This window comes from Ylistrum balloti, unplaced genomic scaffold (genome assembly GCF_031769215.1).
Source record: "Ylistrum balloti isolate Yb309-2 unplaced genomic scaffold, AGI_CSIRO_Ybal_v1 Utg370452, whole genome shotgun sequence".
Taxonomy (NCBI): domain Eukaryota; kingdom Metazoa; phylum Mollusca; class Bivalvia; order Pectinida; family Pectinidae; genus Ylistrum; species Ylistrum balloti.
The window spans coordinates 874020-898465 of record NW_026782300.1 but is presented as its reverse complement, the minus strand read 5'-3'; the positions used below and the strand labels follow the sequence as shown (position 1 = coordinate 898465).

Genomic DNA, 24446 nt, shown 5'->3' with positions numbered 1-24446 from the left:
AAAAAAAAATTGCTTTGAATTAATATAGAACAAAAAAAACGGCATACATGTAGATACAAAGACGCATCTGATGTTAAAACAGTGGTGTGCTGTAAAAAAATAACCTTCGGAGGTAATGATATGTTTGATTTTCGTTAGTTTCTCTGGAGGTTACGTTGTTGTTACCTTGTTCTCATTTGGGAACGTGACATTAATTGCTTTGATTGACCAACTTAAGGTCTTATTCTCCTTGTAATATTTTCATAATTTTCCTTGTAAATCTCTTTTGTTCATCGAATCAATGCTGTTCTGTTGACATGTGTTTATTTCTTGTTGTGATTAGATCTTAAACACTTTCCCAATAATTCTAAGCTGCTGTAACTTATTCAAAGTATATGCAATGTATACATACAATATCAACCGTTTACATCTGCGTATTTTCTAGGGCTTAATTGTGTTTGTAGCATTATTTCCCTTGTGACTGATTGTAAGTAAACATTGTAAGTAAAGTTGTATCCTTATGTTTAAAATATAGTGAACTTGGATGCTGTGCCGAATTCCGGAGGGCAGGATGTATGTAACGGGGTCATCAGCCTTTCCAAAGACAACTCGTCCAAAGTTATAGCCACCGAACGTGTTTCCCACGGTTACTGTGACGTCACGTACCGAACACTCTCAGACGCCAAGAACCATTGCAACCGTCTGTGCTTCACACCTAAAAGTGATTCATGCGAAAAGCATATTGACCTTACCATCGTCGTATTTTCTCTGGAGAACAAAAATAATGCGAAGGTTAGTCAAGTGACGTCATCGCTGGATTTTTTGACGTACTTCTAGATGATTGTTCTCTTACAAGTCAAAAACATCACTAGCTTGGGAAAGTTTAAGCAAAATTAAATCAAAATTATTAACATAGTTTAAATGTTTAAATGCATGAGACACGCAAAGGTTTAAACCTGAAGTGGAATCATAAAGGACCAAGACATGTTGGTACGAAGAAATATCATGAGCATGCCATTAGCTGATTTAACCTTTAGGGAAGTAGAATCTACGTTGGTATATATACTACACGTTGTATATATATAATCAATTTAATTTTTCAGCATATATACTAATCAGATGATCAAAATTGGCTACCATCCAGATTCTTTCCATAAATATTTATGTTATTATACACAATGTACAAAATGCATATGGGTTGAATTAGTTATGGATATTGAAATGTCAATGGCGCACCGTACCAAGTATTTGTAGACTCCGAGGAGACAATTCCATTGACCTGACCTATAAGTTGTAAAACATTTCTTTGGTGTCCTGCTTTGCTATATTGATTGTAGCGACATTATCAACATTGTGTATATGACAGCTTGATTCTGTACGAAAATGATGGCACATTTATGGCCTTTCACGATGACATCCAGCACTATACTGTCAGGTTTACCATTTGATATGTGATTTATGAAGCAGGTTTATGGGTCCTTTATTTTAGTGAGCATTTTTTTATTTCATAACTTACATATCAAACGGAAACAAAATCAAGACCCATATTGCAATTTCTGTGTGTGATATCATTTCATAACATATCCTATCTGTAGAACAAGCCAATTTTGAACTGATTTAAGTCTAATGCTCATGTTAAAAGGTAAACAAACAAGAAAAAGTCATCATTCCTCCGTCAAAGTGCAAACAAACAAAATAAATAATTATTATGATTTCCCATAAATTTATTCGTTAAATCAATAAAACCCAAGCACTCGAAAACCTCTTACTAAAACCACCCAATATGCAAATTGTACGTCCGTCTGTCCATATTTCAGATTTACGGATGTCAGGACTTTCCGGGAAAGAAATGGTGCATGACCACCACGTCGATGAAGGTCGCTGTCTTGGAACATACGAGAAGCGTCGCCACGAAGCCCGCCGACCAGATTTACAAGTTTGAGGCCGACGTGAAGCCAGAGTGTACTGAGATCAAAGACATTTTCTGTATGTACCTGTGCGACCTGTGGTGTCGATAGTAAAAATAATGGGTGTTCCCACTAATACAAAGGGCGTAACTAGCGGCAGGTCCAGGATAATGAAAAGGTGTTAGGGGGGAGGGGGATGCAAAAACATATTTTGGAAAAGCAGGACATCCAGAACAAGAATACAGCCGACTCAGATGAAAATTATCAGCGAGAAAAAATAATCTATATGCAGAAATGAAACATTTGAAATCTTTGCGTAAATATCATTGCCTTAAAGCTTGTATTTTATGTGCCCTGTCACTAATGTCCAGATGTTAATGGCAATTCAACTACAAATGTACCTTATACTCCATCTCGTACAAAGCTGTCTCCAGTTTCTTAGCTTTTGCTGACACTGACAATGTGTCTTCAGGACCAATGTCAAGAATCTTATTGATATTTCTTTGCTTGATCAATAAAAAAAAATAGGATATTTTCTAGCTCTATGTTACTCTCAAATATAATCATCGGCGCTTTTGATTGTGTATCGGGCGGACGACAGACTGACATGCTATCTAACAATTCATCCGTCTTTGGTTTTAGATTTCATGTAGATAAGTATTGCCGATACTTCACTGACTGATCAGAAAAAACAACATCAAATATACAAGGTCGACGAAAAATGTTGCTGAAGTATTTTACGTCAATATTTGTCTAGCCTGTAACACAATCAGTTAAATATATCTTTTAAACTGGAGTGACGCTTACTGCGGCGATTCTGAACCGATCGTATACATTTTTGTAGGGTCAATTATCCATCATCTATTCTTGATCATTGTCACATTCCCTCGACAGCTAAGGACTGGATTACCTCTAACGAGACAAAGCGGTACAGGGCTAAGGTGGAGGGAATAGTTGTCGGCTGCTGCCTTGCACTCATCTTCCTTGTCGTACTCTGTGTCATGTTCTTTTACTACAAATCCAAACCCAACCAGAACCCTCTAGACGACAATACCGTCAAGGTCAAAGGTAAGCGATGACATGGGTTTCGGGCCGATATATTTATGTTTAATTTGGGTATTTTTAACATATGTTGTTCTTCGTTTTGATTTTTTTAACAATCTTGATTCTGGAAAATATTTAAAATGTCTAAAGATCTGAATCACAAAAGAAATCGATGAATGCCCCGATCGTTTCTCATCTAAATATCATGATTATAATATGTGTACAAAAACCCCAAAATAACAAAAGAGGTATGGACATTTTTTCCTACGTTTTTTCATACATTTTTTGTTTTGGTGGGGGTGGGGGGAAGGGGGGTTCTAATATTCATTCCAGATTGTATCGATGTCAGATTGTATATTTCGTAATGTATACAGTGATTTTTAATTTGTGTGGATTGACATTCTTATTATCAATGCTTAACTATGTCAAATATAAAACTGATTCAGGTGTTTTCGTTGAAATTAATACATTGTATATAATTCTATAATGATATACTCCTAACACAAACATGTCTATTGTAAATGAAGTAGAAAATGCATGATAACTTTATATCGTCATTTCTTGTTTTGATGTTACACATGTATCACGTGCGGTGATGTTAATTATTACTTACTAGAGTCGGGAGGTTTCTACTAGTTCCTGTATGTCTGAACAAAATCAGGTAACAATTCTGCGCCTGAGTGATCCTTGTATTCCCAACGTGTTCTTGTTGATTGAAATTTAAAGTTAGAATTGCGTTCTTAATGTGTGAAAATGTTTTCATTTGACATGAAATACATAACGTTGATGGAAAGTTACAATCCATTTCTCCTAGAGTCTACAAGAATTACCTAAGAAACACAACTCCTTAAACAGGATTGGTTAAATCATAGGAATTTGTTCTTGACCGCAAGTCAGTTTAACAACTGAATCCGTGTAGAAAATATTCGGTTTACGTTTAAAATGTCACAATAAGCGGAATATCATAATATCCTATACATGATAATTGGGATTCACTGTAAAAACAATAACTTTCACGAAGTTTAAAGGTTGTTATATAAAGGGAGATTATCCTACTTGTCACTACCGGTAGTTCAGACGAGACCCTTGAATTATTTGACGCCATGAAAATGTTTTCTCTTAAGAACGTTTCGTGTTACGTGAGGTGGAACGATAAGCATCAAAATGACATAAATATATTCTGCCAGTAACTTACAATTACTTGTCTTAGACGTCACACATTTGTACGTGTCATTTAACGTCGTCTGTATCAGTGCCACAACTCCGTCTAAGGAAAAATATTAGAACTCTTTTGTGAGGGAGACGCCGTAAGGCATATTCGTCTTTTAAATGCTGTAAGTGTAACTATATTTTTATAAAGGGATTAGCATGCATGTAATTAGATATGCATTGGTATTTTATTTATCAAACATTAGTGACAAGATAGCATAGTTAAATAGCATGGCAAAGTCTGTATAAATTTTCTCCGTACCTAAATAAGTTGAATCCATACCGTAAGTACATATAGTTCTAGTGGTTTTTACATTGGATTTCCGTGTGTGTTGCATGCTCAGATAATTCTATCATTATTATCATTATTATCGTTCTTATTAATAATGTTATTAGTATCATCATCATCATCATCATCATCATCATCATCGTCGTCGTCGTCGTCGTCGTCGTCATCATCATCATCATCATCATCATCATCATCATCATCATCATCATCATCATCATCATAATCATCATCAACATCATCATCATAATCATCATCATCAACATCATCATCATAATCATCATCATCATCATCATCATCATCATCATCATCATCATCATCATCATCATCATCATCATTTTTTTTTTTTTACTTCTACGAATATTAATATTATTATCATTATTATTATTATAATCATTATCATTATGTGTATAACATGTGTTAACGACAAGATACCTGTCATTTGATCAGCTTCTTGATTGTTTAACATTTTTTATCGAATGACAAAATGTGTTTAATATTGATATTTAATGGAATCAACCGTTCTTCGTCAACGTAAAATAAGTCTCGTCATTTGCACGTGTCTTCATGCATGAAGCTTTACTGTCGGTTTCATAGTATTTCCCTTGCATTGTTTGTTGCGGTTCAATGACACAAGCAGTTCATGACCGCTTCAACCATAAATTCAAAAGCTAGTTATGCCACGACTGGTTGCATGTTTGACCTAGTCACACAAAAAAAGTTATTAATGACAACCTGAACCGACAAAATTTTTTTTCTTGATAATGTAAACCGACAAGTAATTGGATTGACAAATTAATGACTTCCTGAACTCATGCAGTGTATGGTGGCAATATCATCTTTCACATTTTTAGAACATCTCCAAAGTTTCGCCGTTAATCATTCTCGGAAATCGGGAGCATTGTGTACAAAATACAATAACATGTTTATATCACGTGTTTAGCAATTTCATTTAAGTAACTATGACCCGTACCTGGTTGTTAGTTCTGTGGAGACATTGTTTAACTCCAATCTAAACTCTGCAATGCTGCTATGCTCAATGACTATCGCATACCACAAATATATATCTAAATTCTAAAGAAAAAAAGCGATAGTCAGTATTCAGGAATATGAAGCCGCATGCACGGCCCAGCGTACCCTATCAGAATATCACTTCAAGTCAAATGAACGCTGTTTACCATGTCCATGGGTATATTTCCATGTTTAGAAAACTGGTTTATTTCTGTACGCTGCTGCAATAAAATGTCTTTTTTTTTTTCATTTTTCCAGTAAACGCTTTCACTGGTATCCGAGAGACCTTTAAGGTGGGAAAAAGGAAACGGAAACCATCCAAACGAAATTCCAGACCACCGTCCCGACAGCCATCTATCATGTCACACCGTTCGGGAATTTCCGCTAGCTACGAAGCTGCCCGTAGAATGTCGGAGCCACGAACCGAACTGACGCCACCGGAAATGATGCTTGTACCAAATGGAACCGAAGTAACCGATTCCACGTCCACACTTCCGGTGGAATCGGAAACGAAACCACTGTGTGCCGACATCCCATAAATCACTTCCTGGTGTGGAAATATGTTAAATAAAACGTTCGGGTCCATTCTATAATCCAGTTCATAAGGCTGGACACATCATACAAAAATGTTTGATGTATCGATTTAAAGGGATATTCTGCATAAGTTCGGATTTCATGGGATGCTTTTGAAGAAAACTGTACCAAATCATCTACTTATGTTCTTATAGAAATCGTACACTTCAATTTACCATTTATACAAACATATAATGTTTATTTTGCGAAATTCTTTATAGATCTAGCTAAAAACCCAAGCAGAAATTTAAGTGAATAGTATGCACACCTGTGTATCTACCCCAATACTCTGCAAAAAATCTGTGATCTAGTGACCTTTTAGTTCCGGATTTCCTGACGCATTAAAGTTAGAAGGCTTAGCTGGAATATCCACGTATTTCGCCTGTCCAAACTGACCAGAGGAGAAATGAATCATTAGAATGAGTTCTCAAAAGGTACAGAACAATTAAAAATTTTGCGACTTGGGCGGAATATCCCTTTTACGATTTACGGAGTAAAATGATGAGAGATTTTGCTCAAGTTTATAAATAGTAAGGAAGCCATCGAGCCAGATATCTTTCATACAGAAAAAAATGTCAAATTGTAACAAAAAAATTTAATGGGAATTTTACAAATTATCATTTTAATCATTCTTGTTTTTACTGCTTGGTGTGCCTACCTGAATTGGACAGGCGATATAAACCCAAGAAAGATAACTCTGCTTAAATCAGAAACCCTGCGGATAAAGGGAGGCTATCAAATATTTTCATTCTATGCACGGAAGAATCAGCGCTCAAACAAACGATAGAAAAAAAATATAATTTGACATTTCATTCAGATTAAAATACTTATCGTATAACTAAGAGTTTCGTTCTCATTCCCATCGTCCAAATCTATTTAACCTGATAGATGTCTGTCCCGGAGTTATAAACCTAATGATATACTACAACACATTTACGACTTAGCTTAGTAACTATGGTTACAACGTATTTCTAAACACGTAAATAAATCTATTTAAGGCCTCTATATTAACGGTAGGATTAAGGTTTTTTATGTTGGGTTGTCTTGCAATATTGTTAAGGAAGGATAGATAGAACAGTGGTTTTATAAAAACAAATACTACGAACGGCACGTCGTTGATATCGACCGACACCAATCTAAACTGAAGGTTAAGGTGTCATTTTTTCATTTCTTAATCACATATGGTATACAAAAGTATCGTACAAATGTCAAAACTTGAATGAGTGTATGTCTGTGATGAACTGTTTATGCAATGGTATTATGTAAATAGTTTGTATTTTTGCACCCAGTTTTTTAATATCCGTTTACGGACCTTCCATTTACATTGTGTTTTTGATATTTGTATAAACTTAAGTGTAACAATTCGATCCAGATTGTGATGTGGAAGCTCTCCCTACAACTCATAAAAAACAACAATGATGTTGATTCATCGGAGGCGTTATTCAATGCTAAAAGCCAAGACACCGATATTCTATGTAACAAAGGGAGATAAATTACTTAGCAGTACATTCTGTGATTCTTTCATTGATCGTACGCAGAACTTTTAATCAAATTTCAGTACAAATGTGCATTTAATAAATCGATAATTAATTTTCACTGAATACTTTATCTAACGGGAAAAATCAGGCGGAAAAATAATCATTAGAAAAGTAATGGAACAAGTCTTATGACTGTATCGCAACTGATATTTTCTACATTGTGTAAGTTTATTACGTTCATTTCACCATCTATATATAAGTCACGTGATTAGATGGCTATAACATGCAGAAATGTACATATACGGCAGGAATACGTAGAAATTTTGCATAATTGTTTCTTTTCTTATTTGCAGTAAGGAATTGAAGTTGATTTTTTATTTTACTTTTGTTGTTGTGGTTTTTTTTGTCCAATATACATACACACCTTTTTGATGTTTTATCATTAACTTCAAACTTGCCAGATTATATAATGTATATTTCAATGACGTCATGTTATGGTGCAGGTAATGTGTCACAATATACCTGTAATTATATATGCATATGTAAATGGAATAATATTTCATATTCATATGTAAAGAATGTTACCAGCAATTTTTTTCATATGCAATGTTATTATTGCATAGACAAGATAATGATAAAGAGTATGTTGAAAATATACAAATAACCCTTTGGCATTTCTCATGTTTTCCATGCACGAGCTTACTAGAGAATAAAGAAACCAATAAAATTGATTCGTCGACATCCGTAACTCCTTCGGTATACAAAATTATATTATTATTTTTTTTTATGCAAGAATATTTGTGACATACCTTCTTCCACACCATATCATTTCACTGTACATATTATGGAGACGTAGATTTGTTTGTTTCAAACGGGAATTCGCACGTGAAGACTGTTTTATCGTTGTGTAACTTCAAATAAGGACGGCATTCATTGGCTGACGGTGATTGGTTACTATGACGATATTTTTTTATCTGTTGTATTTCGCTCCTTCTGTGATTTGTTAATATTCCTTGGATATGAAAGACAAAACTGAGATATAATCAATTCCGGAACTACAAACCGATCTTTTATGGATTTGCCTTTTGTAATATAGATTAGATATATTAACTCATTTCCTAATTAAAGCTGATGTTAAAACGTATTTGTTGAATTTTAGAAATGAAAAACATATAATATGTATCTTCCATACTTGTACATAAACTTTTACTTGTAGAGATCCGCATAATATCTCTCAAAATAACGATGCTATAAATATATCCCCAGTGATGTGTGACGATTACGAACTGTCAATGTTACTTTGGTAATTCACGTTTCACTTTTGTCACACTTGAAGATACTTGGATTCTTCTACGCACTTATCGTTAAAAGGAGTTTGTTCTCGGCTAACCGGGTACATATCACTAGGACAGTCAATATTAAATATGACATCGTTGACATAGTCTAATTATTTGCTTTAATAAATCAAAGTGCTTATAATTAAAAAGGGATATTGTTAAAAATGCACCATTTATCGGATACGTGTTTCAAAGATCATTTTTTCCAAATTTGGCGTCTGGTCCGTCAATTTGTAGTGCAAAGTTTTTAACCAAATTTTAACCTCTTGAATCACAAGAACTTGACAGAAAACTATAAAAATACACTCAATTCCATTTAATACAGTTTATTCGCTCATTACTAAACCTTTTCAATACACATAGTCGTACCAGCTTTAACAAAATTATGATGTCACAGTATTAATATCATTATGAGGTTGTAATCAAAGTCGAGTCGGCCAATGAGAGCATCTTCAGTAGTTTGATGATAACAAAGACAAATAGACTGACAATAATGTTTTTGCACACTACAGATGTAAACCACGGATTTAGATAAAGATATAAACATCTAATTCCGTATGTAAACAAGTGATTTTAAGTATTTATGTAACTAATTATCTTATTGCCTGAAAAGTTTCCATTAAGATTATATGAATATACAGTAGTACCATTTCCATTAAAAGTCGATTTCATTATGATTGAATCTAAGGTGTGTGTTGTACATGAAATATTGTCAGAAAGCCTGTTGGTTTTAGTTGAAATACATTTAAACATTTCCTTTTCTTCTTGCTTAAACTTTTTGACATTAAAGACATTTCTAAAACAACCGTGTTGTTTTGTTTACCGAATACTCTTCGAAACTAATTAAACTAATGCATTTCGTAAAAACTATTGCCTTGGTATTACATTTTACCCTATTTTCTGTCTTGATTTGAGTTAACGAGAAATATGAAGCCAGAAACAGGACACCGGATTAGAGTTAATGTGTTTATATGATAATCTCGTTTCAGGTATTCAAGTTTCCATCAGAAAGATAGTGTCAATATCGATCCCCTGCGATACTGTCTGGTGTAACAATTATTATAAACACTCCTCTGCTATGTACAATTTGTGTTTCTCAGTACTAACAATTACCGTTTGATGAAAAGCTAATTCATTTATCCAATATTTCCCTTTATATTCTTTCTCAAAATCATTTCATTATTTATTGTAATATGTGGCGTTATCTTCGGGCCGTTGGAGACCGGTGTCTACCGGTGATTATTTCATCTCCATAGAAATATGAAATCAGCTATAGCTTTTTCGCTACAAGTCGAAAGAATTCCTTTATAAACAAATGTGTATCGGACACATGTAGTACCGTACTGACTCGCCTACAGCTGTAACAAACACCACGCTTTCATACAGAAAGGCAGAGCGAATATCAACCCATGCCCTGCCAAATACACATTGTAATAACAATCCCTACTTACTACAGACTAGAGACATTTGTTACAGAGGAAAACCCCACACATCATACACTGGCTATGTAAGCGCACCACGCAGCTGTCCTGTAATCAATGAAGAGCGGCTTTGTCCGACACGCGAGCGGCGCGCACCGAGAAAGCCTGACCATCGATTCTTTTCGTTTGTGGAATTTTGTTTATTGGAGAATGTAAGTATTGGTGATAGGACTACTTTCGTGGTTGTAGAACGATATTCCGAGAAACGATTTTTTCACGGATGGTTTACTGTTTATATTATTTCGACCATTTTGGTGTATTGTCTGATATAAAGAAGGTTCATTTGTATGTTTTCCGACATAGCATTACATTGTCTCGATAGACGCCAATTCTTTTTTGTGGAATCCTTAACGAACATGTCGTGTTGATCATATAATAAAACTAACAAAGAGATCAGTTTGCATTATGTCTGATTGTGATCGACGCGTCTTTCGAAATTTTGTAACAAAAAGATTTGTTATCGATTGGTCAGTGTTGGTGAAACAAAGTTACCCAGCGATCCAGGTACTTTAATGCTTATTTTATGTTGAACAAAATCGAAACAGTTCGAACACAGAAATGCTATCAAAAGATTAAGACGAGGATCAATTATCAAGAAAAAAACTCGGACAACGTCGAAAACCGCCGAAACACGATGTCATGTATGTGTCTTAAGTTCTCCGAACAGACAGGAGAAATAATCGAAAGGGAGGGGGGGGGGGGGCAAATTGTCTGTGGAGACGCTAGTCTGTTGGGGGAGTCGGGCATACATGGCTTTCCAATTTCCTGCCATATATACACTACAGCCGGACGTTCCCGTAAACTGCCGAGATTGCCCGATATGAGTCAGAGAGTGATGTAGAAAGGATGATGTAGTGTGTGTAGGGACACGTGGGACATTTTTAGACTGAGACGATGAGTCTGACATTCTGTACACTGTAGTGTATACAGAGACATGTGGGATATTTCTGGACTGAAAGGGAAATCTGACATTCTGTACATTGTAGTGTATACGGAGACACGTTGGGTATTTCTATACTATGAAGATAGTTTGACATTCTGTACATCGTATTGTATACAGAGACACGTGGGATATTTCTAGACTGAGAGGGAAGTCTGACATTCTATACATGGTAGTGTATACAGAGACACGTGGGATATTTCTAGACCGGAAAATCAGTTTACGCTCCAACATTTCCTTCTTTCGTCGTTTCTCTCCAAAAAAATATAACCGAGAATTAACCTTAATTATCGTCCTTTCGTTTTTTCGTCCGCACAAAAATTAGAATTGTCATAACTTAATTTTCGCCTTTACGGGGCGAAAAGACGGAAGGATGCTAATTAAAGCAAAGTTCGTGAATGTATGGTCCTTTACAAAGCCATGCCTCCGCGATCACAAATCATGTGTGTTCGTCTCCAGTAAGACTTTATATCAACATCAATAAAACAGTAAGAAAGAGATTGCGTTTAGGTTGGTATGAACACAATGAGAGTCGGTAACTACGGTACGCTTGATGAACAGTGGCATTCCTTCTTTATGTTACAGTGATCTAAATAACAAAACAAGAGGATTATAACATACGTACCGCAAAGAAAATGCCAACATGTCAACAGAATCTGAATTCAAACTCAAATCCATTGAGTACAGGGCGAAACATCGAAAAATAAAGAATACAAGGAGAATAAGACCATGTGTTCCGGAATAATAAGCGATTTCTGCTTCGTCGACGGTACCCTCAATAGAAATATTGGTCAATCTAAGAAAGTAATGCAAAGTTCCAACACGAGAACATGGTAAACAACAAAGAAACCACCGTGAAAGCAACTAACAAACAGAAAACGTTCAACTAAACAAAAAAATTAGAATGATTAGATTATTATGACGTCCGTTAAACTTCCACATGATCTTCATCAATCTGCATCTCTCGAAACCATGTGTTGTGAGTTATCTGTCAGTTATCGACTGCGATTATGGGAATAGGCACTGGAAGATCATGATGCATGATGTAGCTATTCATCAATGGGAAATTCACAAAAGGGAAATGGGAATTATTATGCTTCCAGGTTGAAAGTCCCCGCCATTTTGTCTTCTAATACATGCCGATTCAGTGGGAGAAAGTGAAGGTGCAGTCGTGAATCTAGAACTTGTTACCATAGTACCGACATGCGGGCTTCTTTTTCAAAACGAAGATTTATAATTATATAAACGGTTTAGATGTGGGCAAATTTGAATTATTTTGAATTCGATTGAATTTTAAGGTATAGTCATGTTTAACACCGACGGTCTACGTGATATCTGACCATTTAAAGAGATATTTTTCGTTGTTTTATATGTCATTTACTTGTGTAGCTCTTCTTGATATCCTTTATATTTTGTTTCAGCTATTGCTAAGCTTCAAAATATCGCATAACAATTATGATTAAAAATCTAGATTCCTTTATCATATCAAGCGTATCATAAAATCTAATTGCATCACATGATCAGTACACCTGGTGGGTATACGTATGACAGGACTCCATTGATGATAATCGCAAAACTTACATCTGTCACTCAAATTTTTGTAGCTATTTTACTTTCGGTGAATTAATTTGTGACACTCGCCATTATCATCACCATCCGTGTAATTTTGTCATACCCAATCAATTGTCAATTCTGATTCTGTTGCAATCCATACTTTCGGTTATAAAAATAAATCTCATATTTTACTGAACACAATTCAACAACAGTAAACATTGAAATTATTTCCTGACAAATTCGTACAATATCAAGTGTTCCTTTGGAATCCCAGTAAAAGGCTGAAAACTTAGCATGAAGAGATCTTCTACTTTGTTTATAGTCTGTTTTGTTTTCTGGTTACAGGTGTAAAATGTACTTTAACGTAATATATTGGTAAAGTACGGAAGCGTATTCTGGCCACGTTGTGTTTTATTTTATCTCGAAATTTCGAGATAACAACTCGAAATTTTGAGTCAGTAATCAGAAATTTTGAGTAAGTAATAACATCTCGAAATTTCGGATTACTAACTCGAAATTTCTAGTTACTATTTCAAAATTTCACGTTGCTATCTCGAAATTTGGGGTTAATATCTCAAAATTGCGGAGTGTCGAAATTTCGAGTTAAAATAAAACACAACGTGGCCGGAATACACTTCTGTAGTAAAGCGAAGAGATAGAACGAAAATTAAGGTATGTATTTTTTTTTTTTTTTTTTAGCGTCATCGCTTACAAACACGCTTCTTGCTTACAAACACGCTTCCTGCTTACCAACACAATGTAGGAATATGTAATCTCTCCTTACAGCGTGCAGTAAATATTCACCGGCTCGTCAGCGTCTTTCTTTTCAATTCCATAACATCCTTTATCGTTGACGGTGTTGTCTAAAAACCAATAATTTTAAAACGGTAAAAATAATAATGAATGGAAACTCGCGTTGACATTTGAGCTTGAAAGACGTAATATGCCCTCTCCAGACTTTAATTACGCGAAAGCAAACGATTACTGATAAAGCTGTAGGCCAAACAACGAAAAATCCCATTAGCGTTCCCACTGACACCTCAGTAGGGGCTCGTTGATCCGTGTCAACATCTGTTGACTAACAAGGGGCCAGCGAATCCCTTCTTTAAACCCATTGAACGGACACCATACGCAGCTTTAAAAGAGGCCTTCGAAGGGGACAAGTGTTGTTACTGTGAGCAAAAGCAAATATATATCATATCGTGAATTATTTGTAATAAAACTTTCATGTTAAAATTTTGAGATGGAGTAACAATTTCATACGAGCTTTTGAAACAAGATGATTGGTTCGGCAGTTTATATTACGAATTTCCCCTTGCTACCCCCTCAGAGAATACCCTGTAGAAATGTAGTGTAAGCAGTGCTTTGGTGACGTAGGCTGAATCGACAAAGATGCTAGATGCGTGAAGTAAATAGGTCGCATATTCCATTAGCGCATGTGTGTATAGATTCCATTTACAAGGTCCGAGTTAGGGACGCTGCAAGGTCAAGATAGAGGTATGTATATTCTGTGTCAATTGTTATATTTGCTAAAAGTGTAGAGTAACAAAAGAAGACGCCATTTTTCAAGTATTCGATGTCCATTTCTTTTGTAAATGGTCAAGTATAGCCTGGCAAACAACGCCGGTTAACGACGATGAGAAAGCATGTGAAAGGGGGAGTATTGACAATATGTAAAATCAATCATTATTGTTTAGTCATCATTGCATAAATTAGTTGATATATTTATCGTTAACTGGGGATTTCAGGCTAAACGAATATTGATTAAAAATGGTCACTTATTCATATAGAAGCAGGCACGTGGTCGTAATTGAAATTTTATACATGACTTATAATTTAATTTCAATTAGTAGTAACAGAGGCGATCGTCAATATAATCGTAAGTTATCGTATTTTTAAGGTTGGTTTGAAATGAGTGTTAGCTTTGGATATTTCAGTATTCGTCTTTCCAAAAATAGCACCGCCGAGATTGAAATGTTAAGGGTCATTCTTCTGCTTGTCAACATTACTAAATCGTATCGGTGTACATCGAAAACAATTGTTTTCCTGCTCTGGGCATGTTTACAGTGATGAATATTTAATTTTAGATAGCCATGTAATCGCGTGATATGAGAGATCAATTGATTTACGAGGATTAAATTCGCTCACACAAAAAGCTGCTGTGGCTGGAACATAACGACTAAAGTCTGTTTCAGAAAACTGCCTCTTGCTCAAGTTAAAAGTTTGAACGAGAAGGGGCGTTGTTTCTTGTTACATATGCTATGAAGATTGAGGTGAATATAACACTACACAAAAAAATATACACACATGCTTCCATCTGATCTGTTTAGTAAATTGTTTGATATACTGTTTGTAATATTTAAAAAGTATTAAATTGTATATAGCAGTCGTGTTGCTCTAAATGTATATTGTATGATTAATGCTGTGTGCCGTGTGGTACTTCTGCTGTGTGATTAAAGTGCGCACCACTGTACAATGTATACTGTTCTATAATTACACAGACATGTACACAAATTGTGACCAAGTTTCCATTACAAAGCCTCCAACAGGGATTTTCACTATTTTTAGGCGCGTGTAGGGATTTTTTCTTCACAAATTTAGACGAGATGTGCCTGTCAACTCTTTTCGTTTCAAACATTTTATATTTTCAAGAAGCTTAGTTATAAGTGTTTAATATTTTGATGTTTAATATATCTTAGGCTTTGCTTCACGGAATTATGCCACTGGCAAAACTACGAAAATAAAAGGTCACTAAATTTTCGCAATTTACAGTATACGGTGATACTTATGTAACATCGCTTGTAGTACATTTAAAAAAACTTCTATGTACATTTATTTAGAGAAGTTTACTTAACATTCCAATGATTCTACACTGCCTAATCACAATACTGTGAAATCGTACTATCATAGCCAGGTGGCCTCGGACTTCGGACTCCCGACTGTGTGCCGATTACATATGTATTATGATTATGTCGTGATTAGACCCGTGCTAAAAGGGATGATTATCACTGATTAAGTACGACCGGATATTTGGTGTCGGTTTTCGTTTTGTGGCCTGATGTGGAATTCCAAATATTTATTTACACCTGTAGTAACACAACGGACTAGTCATTTATTGTCCACTTGTAATCGGCCTCTGGCAATGTTGGTGACCACTGACCATAGCAAAACATAGACTACGTAAACACGAAACAATGATTGATGGGTCGGAGGGGGGGGGGGACACGTGTAAGATGGTGACACTGTTGTGTTGTCCAGTGAATATGTGGAACAAATTAATAAATTTCTTCATGACTCATACGTATTTTATCTGAATTACACGTGCCAACACTTTGCTACATGTATTTAGAGTCCACATGTATCTCATAGCTGACTGCTGTTCTAGTATGTTATACATTTTGATAACTGACCATCGTCCGTGTTTGTCCGTCCGTTTCGTTTTGTTATTTTTAACAGCGAATGACGCTGCATTCACTTCAACATTAACTACATAAACATTTATATGTATTTTGTATCATGATCATACTTACATCGTTTATTACAGAATGACAATAGCGACTGACGATTCACAGTATATAATATGATCACAACTTTGGTTGAAATCACATATAGTCATTACTTTTCTGGCGACTGTTTCTACATTTGTGTTGAACTCCTAATTACAAATTCTATCGTCACACCAATACTTGTTAAGTGGTTAACTATAAGCAAGAGCATATTTGGTACGTGTTTTCAATTGAGATTTTAACATATTATTAACAGTCAATTGGACTTTGTTTATAAGTTGTTGTCTAAGTTTTGCATTTAATTCCACATTGAGCTTAATTTTTCAATGTACGTAAGCAATCATTAAAAATAATGGCATATTTATAACTATACCAACACACATTTCAGATTCTGAATTCCACCCAGTTTACCGTTGATTATAGTTGGACTTTGTTAATTAATTGTACCATATTGAACTGTTTTCCGTTTAGCTCGTTCGGGAACTTAGTTTTTCTCTACCTATTCGTTATATCCCGATGATAGGAAGAGACGGGAACACACGAGACATAATTACGTGTAATTCTTTTTCTAGGAAAACCATTAGGGATTGCAATACATTTCCATAGATATAGCGACTTAATTCACCGTATATAACTGGCTTATTGGATTTATATCGATTTTCAATAATTCATCATTGTATACGAATGGTTGGGCAGAATATAACAGGACCATTCATCCTACAGGCTTATCCGTAAAATCAACACATGTATCATTTCTGTAATACAGTGATAAGTCAACACAGCATTCTGGGATTGACTGCAGAGCTCCTATAGAGACCCAATATTTCACAATAAAAATGTTAATGAATTAGCATAAAGATTTTAGGGCCGAATATATGTTGCTCTTTAGATCGGATTTAATTAAAAAGCGGACATGACATTCTTTTCTATCCACAATATGTCTGCTTTTCATTTAAAACTACTTCTTCTGAACTGATGCGTTATTTTTGAAAATTGGAAATTGTAAGGTTTAATAAGGGTGATTTGCCTGAGAACGTAAAGGACTTCGTCTTGTCCTTTTGTACTTTGTTTTAAACCTCTTGTATACCAGTATTAGCGAACTTAATGATGTTTACAGTTAATCGTTATAAGTGAAATGTTTGTTATTTATCACTTTTGGCAACGCTTTATTTGCCAAATATTTGAAATTACGGAAACTAACTGTATGTAAATTGTCTTTAGAGAAGCAAAATTGAAGGTCAAAAATTCAACTTGGTAAAACAAAAAAGTAAAGGGACATTGCCTTTTAAGATAGGGTATTTACTTAATTTAGAGTGTTCATTAATTACCTGACCGAAACCAAATCAGTCTGACACTGAAAACATATCACTATTTATCACAAAGAGTAAAATAAAGGCTAATTGGGGAAACGACTTGTAGACGATGATGTTCGTTTGATATCTAGGGAAATTGATCATTATTTCAGCTGCATAAGAAATTACAACGTCCGGGAGAGAAAGCATATCGACACGAGGATGTAAATGTCTGTTGTCTAGCATATGTTTAGCACATCTGAAACATCTAATAATTCACTGATGTCTCTCTCACCTACTCTGTTAGGTCTGTTCGAGATTAAGGTCAACTTTAGCATTAAGGAATTCTCTTTAATTGGTCATTTACCTTGAATTTACATATGTTGCATATGAGCATGGCACCGCAATATGAAGTTTTGTTTTTGAAGAATAAATCATAATATTACAAATAAACTATCGAGACAAAATTGACCTTTTATAGAACGTTTAGAGAATGTGGGCCTGTACAATTGGAGATATATGTATATATACATTTTAAGTAACCAGCCGAAATATTTCTGTCCGTGGTCGGTATCACAATGATATATTGGAATAACACATACAAATAAGCTTATTGGTAGTTATCGGAAATTGTGTCAGTTTGTGTACATTAAGGCTATGGATATGATAAATCCTAGTACCACGACCTTCAGACGTGTTAGATCCGTCTGCTCTTGGGAGACGGTCACCATGGTGATGTTTCTTAGGACCGTGCAGAATTATAAGTTAGATTTACGATGGACAGGATTTGGTCACAGAACACGTGCAGTTACGTTCAAATGGCAACGGGTGGTCAGAAATTAAGACATCTAGATAACCTATGCTCAGAAAACGAAGAAAGTGTGATGAAAGATCCCCTGACTCATTAGCCTGATTGTCCTGAAATGTAAAATTAGACAATCCATGATAAATAATGTAAATTTATTTTAAAAAAGGACTTATTTTGGTATATGGTAAGGATAAGTATAGAAACTGGTATACAAATAAAAACATAAATACTTCTATAGTGTGTTTTCATGGAATTGACTTGTGTACTATTATTTTATCATTATCAAAACGAGGTTCTGTTATTTTATCATGATCAAAACGAGGCTCCGTCATGATGAAACAAGAAAATAGTTGGATATTTAGATCATCGGGGATATTTTTCTGATATTTCGTTGAGGGAGTGTTTGGGTATGTGTGTAGAGGAGGGAGTGTTTATTGATTGAAGAGCCCGTCAGATGTTTGGTTTGTAGTCTGCCAATGTATACAATTATCTGCAGTCGGCGATGATAAGATCTTTAGAGCAATTTTATGCATTGCTTTGTCGGGCGAAGCTATGTTTGTTGGGGAAACTAGCTCCCCTAGGTATTGGCTGAATTGTCTGACCAGCTTTGACCGACCGTTTGAAACATAAGCGTTCATGAACAGCCTTGGGGACATGATACAACAGTTACCCAAATCTAGCTAAATGTAACCAACAAGATCACGACATTTCAACAATTGCCGAGCCTCCCACTTTATTGAACCGCATAGTTCAAATATATCGGAGTCAGTATTTGCTTCATTTGCCGATTTTCTTTTGTTTTCAGAGAAGCAAGATAGTTTGAAAAAAAAATCTGATCATGTTGACGAGAGAAAGTTGCTTGCTGGTCCTTATTATTCTCGGCTGTGGACATGGCGAGCAAGAAGTTGGTAAGTTTTGTTAAGAAAAAAAAACTACAAACATTTACCTCTGGTCAGTTCCCCGAGATAGTCATCATCACCATCGTCATCATAATCGTCATTGTCGTCGTTGTCGTCTGCAGATGAAATTAGAATTGATCCCTACACACTTATTTTTAGCTCATCTGGTTCTAAGGGCCTGATGTCCGTTGTTCGGCGTCAACTTTTTCGTTTGAGCGAGTTTTTCTCAGTAAGAAGGTGTCCAATAGTAATGAAATTTGGCTGACAGGTTCCTTGGATAAGACAAAAGTTTGAGAAAAGAAATGTCCTTGACTCTTATTCAAGGTCACTGGGGATCAATTTGTTAAAACCTTTAGACGAATCTGTCTGGTTAACAAAAGTCCTAGAGATATGATGTTTGATTGATGGACTGATAGGAAAACGTCCACAAAGTTTGCGAAAAGAAATTAACTTGAACCATATGCAAGGTCACAGGGGTCAAGTTTGTCAAAACCATTAAACATTTCTTCTGAATAGCCAAAAGGCGTGGAAGCATATTTGGCAAGTTGGTCTTTGGGATGAAGCCCGACAAAGGTTGCGAAACAAAAACAAAAAAGAAATAACCTTGAAATATAGTCACGCTCACAGGAGTCAACTTTGTCAAAACCTGAAAAAAAACTTCTGGGTAAACCAAAAGTCTGAGAAGCGCGATCTCTGTTGAAAAGGTCAAATGTCAAAGGTCGACAGTTTGGAGAGGAAAATAACATTTACCTCTAATCCAGGTCATAACTGTGACGTTTAAGAGCCGAGTGTTAGAAGCTTAAGTTTGCTGAAGAAATTGGTTACAATTGATTGTATGTGCCCTCTTTGAATGAAGCACGTATTTATGTATTTGTGATGAATGTTGATAGTTGTATTTTTTTATCAAAATGGAATACCAGGTGAGCGGCGAAGGCCCATTGGGCCTCTTGTCAACATACGTGCGAATTTTTCAGATCGATCGAAATCATCCGTGATCGGAACATTATATGTATGTAATATAAAGGATCGATATTTCATATCTTATAGTCAGGTAGTTTGAATTCCACCGCAGGCATTTACTTTCTAATCTACGAACATGAAAATAGAATAAACTGTTATTATAGATAAAATGAAGCCTGCAGTTTTAGCGAATTTGAAAATCTTATTTGGGTATTAGATATGTTATTCTTCAATGGTTTCTTTCCAATATTCTAAAGATATAGACAGCCAAATACTACTTCAATAATTGCTACACACTTTGAAGCTCCAGGTACTGACAGTTATTGATTGCTGAAATCTGTAGACTAATTTTATCCTGTGTTATATCGCCCTCACATGTTCACAGCTGGCGCCACAGAGGTAAAACACCAATTGATGTGACGTAAATACTTTCATTCTTTCCACACTAACAGTTCTCGAGAGAATATTTAATCGTATTCACACAAGGGAATATTATCATCATTCTACAGTATGTGAAATGTCTGTGAAGCATTAATGCGTTGGTTCTGCATGTACATTTGGAAACGTTTAGCGTGTCAGAACGATTAAATAGACTAGGGAACGTTATGATATTTCCTGTGATTTACCAGGGACAGTGATAATAACTGATGAAGGTCCTTATATTTATCTGTTTTACCAGAGATAATGATAATTACTGATGAAGATCCTTAACTTCCTATATTTTACAACAGATAGTGATACTTACCAATGAAGGTCCTTAACTTCCCATGTTTTACCAGAGATAGTGATAATTACCAATGAAGGTCCTTTACTTCCCGTTTTTTACCAGAGATAGTGATAATTACCATTGAAGGTCCTTAACTTCCTGTGTTTTACTGTGTCTACCTGATGGATTTACAGCAAAAATTACGAAAATGGCAACAGTTGTTGCGTTTTCCGGTCTTACGCTTTTGTGTAACCGAAACGTCAGGAATATGTATTGTTTTCTTCAAATGTTCATTTTTGTTTCCTTAGCGGACTTTCAGGACACCGCTTCATGTGGAAGGACATATCACCTTGACAACAATGCATCCGTCAAGGTCATAAGAAACGATGAGACATCCGGGTATTGTGGGTTCCTATTCCATGCAATGACGGACGACATGTACACGTGCCCGGAAGTATGTGTTAGGGTCGAAGAGAGATCGATCAGCGATTGTCACGCAAGACTGACCTTAAATGGGATCAAGTTCGTCACGACGGAAGCACCACCAAAGGTACGTAACGACAATTTGAACAACAGTGACGAGAATGAATTATCAATTCAATTCTGTCAATGAAGATTTTTTAAGAAGATAAGTCCTCGAATTTATAAATGTCTGTTGTTTAAATATTAACCGTTATGCCCTTCAGGAGATGACATGTTTTGAACGCCTGCCAGATGAGATGTGTTTTGATACCAGCACGTTGAGAGTTGAGTTGATCCGGGACCTTCAGTACCCTCATGCCAAGCTGAACATCAGTTTCGTAGTATCTCCTAAATGTCTCACGACAGTGGAAGCTAAACGGAAACGGGAAGAAATGGATGCAGGTAAGACGCATGCGTAATAATTACGTCACGGGACAATTTATTACATTGAATCTAAATCGATATGTATGTAACACGATAAAAATAACTGTGTTTTATATATCTCTTTTCAAACAATATAGTGTTAAGGGTTTGTATTTGAGTTAACTTGCTTATCATATTCTTCAACAATATTTTTACTCCCACAGAAACACGAAGAAAGCACAGCGAAGAGACATATAACAGCATGGTGAAGGGAATTGTCACTGGTGTTTGTCTGTGTTCTATCTTTCTATTGGTCCTCTTGCTCACGTGGTGTTACTACCAGAATAGCTCCAACAGAGGCAAGCGGTACGATTATCCCTCCGCCAAAATCAGCAAAAGTAAGTTAATTGTTCGTCTACACTTTTGAACTCGGAACACTAACTTTTTTTCTTTATTAGACTGCCAATTATCAATTTTATATCATCAGTTTTACATTTTCACATAACAAATTTTTTAACGTTTTCCAATTAAAGGTTTACCAGAACATAACCGATTTGTTTTCTTTTTCTCACAAACAAAGGACCAACACTTGCCGGGTTCAAGGCCAGAATGAACTTTAGGAACAGTAGAAACGCCGAAGCAAAGTCAGAGGAAGCTCCAAGTGAAAGGTATACGGTAACAAACGAAACTTCGACTAAAGTTAAACAAGAAGAAGACGTTCCGCTCATTAAAACTCAGAAGGAAGCAGAAGAGAAGGAAGCATGTGACGATGCAACGGAGAACGCATGCGCAAAGGACGAAACTAGTTGTGATCCAGAAAAAGCAGAACCATGCGAGTCGAATGTGCCGGAAGAATACTCTACGCCTCCAGCGGAAGTAGATTATGCACCAGCTACTATAGAAACGACTTGTACAGACGTTAGTTCAGGTGGTGACGGAGGATGTGACGTGGCGACAACTGAAGCTTAGGTTTAAATTATGATAGGTATTCTGTTTGTCTAATTTTATGCAGAAATATAGATATCGGATGTGGAATATTAACAAAACTTAACATCAACTTAGAAAATGTGTGTCCTAAGTAAGTTTTAAATACTCATATATTGACAAACTAATATATTTATCTGGTGTAGTAATTCAAGCTTAACAATCTCAGTGAATAGCACATCTCAGTAAGTACTATATCATATAAAATTGCTGTCATCACTCCCTGAATATAAATGACTACTGAATATCATTTTGTAATCATTTGACTAATAATAGCTGTTTATACGTGTGATTTAGAAAGTATCATTAAGAAACATTTGCAATTGTTTTTCTTCTGTTGCAATTGAATTCAACGAAATTTGATTTCTTGTAAAGACAACACAATTACCTTTATAATAATTAAGTACTTATACAGATGTATTTTTATCGTCACACCAATGTGTATGCTGCAGAGAAAAAATTGACATTGATAATTACGTAGAATATGGTTTTACTTGTGCACTGCAGTAGAAAACTTTGTATGAGAGATTGAGTAAGTGAGATTTTGACAGTGGTGTTTTTTCTGTTTATTTTTTTGTTTTGTCTGTATGCATCATTGTACAAGTTGTTGGTTTGACTCGTTAATGCACGAAGATGAATCATCGTGGATTTCATTCAGAAAAAAATATAGTACTTCATTTTATCTATTTTCGATATTAAGACAGTAGTTAATATTTCTTAAATGATGATTAGTGAATTTACTTTTAAGATTTCTTATTTTTGTAACAAATGTAATATTTTGTATGCAAGTCAAGTTACTTCCCCTAAAGTTGTTATAATGAAATGCAAGACGGGGGAGACAACTCTGCCTGTAGTTATGGTAACGACCAATAGAACTAGTGGTACTTGTAAAAGAAAATTTTCCCGTTTGTATGCTTGACCGAACGTGTTTGTGTTATAGAAGAGTAATTGGAAACGATTGTATATTTTAATGAGTTTGATCAGGGGATTGTATTTTTCTGTGTATTTTTCTGTGGTTTTAAATGATGTCTTCTTCATGTTCCCATGGCAACTATTCTGTATATTTGTATGTAGATGCATTTTTGTACGCAATTTAATATATATATATAGTCCTTATCGTGCTGGATCCCATAAATGTTTTGTTTAAGTCTGTCTATTTGTTATATGTGTTTTCGCGTGACTGTCATCAGCGATTCATTTACATCTACGTTAATGATAATTCAAAACTTACTCCAACTGTGAGTTAACAGATAGTGTTTGTTTGTTGAGCTTATGGCCCTGTCAACAACTTCTGTTATGTTGAGCCGGAGTTTCCAAGTAATTGAAGAACTTACGGGAGGCCCGTCGCATGCTATTTAGCAAAATTTGGGTAAAGTGTCTCCCCATCGACACAACAAAATGGTAATTTTCTCATTTTCTAGGGAAATAAAAACAGTCCAAACTATGTATTGTAAAAGCACATTCATGAGTCTTCATCTGATGTTCGATAAAAATAGTGTTCTACCGACTATGAGCTATCACAATCCCAGTTTTAACATTTAAAGTGAATAAAGACATTTCGCTGAGAGTATCCAATAGATAAAGATAGGCGATTTTAATCATACCAACATAAATGTTTTTGGGAATCTCCTGCTCCAGTTTATAATTTAATCTGAAAATTTACAGGA

The 24446-nt window shown here is 35.3% G+C and overlaps 2 protein-coding genes across 3 annotated transcripts in view; both read left to right on the top strand.

Moving 5' to 3' along the window:
- Positions 1 to 9629, top strand: part of LOC132555119 (uncharacterized) — a 33231-nt gene extending 23602 nt beyond the window's left edge. The window contains exons 3-6 of the mRNA XM_060219462.1: positions 515 to 771; positions 1797 to 1965; positions 2781 to 2954; positions 5695 to 9629. Of these exons, the coding sequence (XP_060075445.1) occupies positions 515 to 771; positions 1797 to 1965; positions 2781 to 2954; positions 5695 to 5975 (881 nt within the window). The 3' untranslated portion in view covers positions 5976 to 9629. The remainder of the gene's footprint in view (positions 1 to 514; positions 772 to 1796; positions 1966 to 2780; positions 2955 to 5694) is intronic.
- Positions 9630 to 10349: 720 nt separating this feature from the next.
- On the top strand, positions 10350 to 23926 carry LOC132555088 (uncharacterized). 2 transcript variants are annotated; one of them, XM_060219428.1, is made up of 6 exons: positions 10350 to 10457; positions 19211 to 19313; positions 21279 to 21520; positions 21657 to 21834; positions 22020 to 22193; positions 22376 to 23926. In XM_060219428.1, exons 2-6 carry the CDS (start codon positions 19244 to 19246, stop codon positions 22762 to 22764), a joined length of 1053 nt encoding a protein of 350 aa, XP_060075411.1. In that variant the 5' UTR covers positions 10350 to 10457; positions 19211 to 19243; the 3' UTR covers positions 22765 to 23926. The 2 variants fall into 2 exon arrangements, with proteins under 2 accessions (XP_060075411.1, XP_060075410.1); XM_060219427.1 differs by lacking the exon at positions 10350 to 10457 and adding an exon at positions 14202 to 14296.
- Positions 23927 to 24446: the final 520 nt, after the last annotated feature.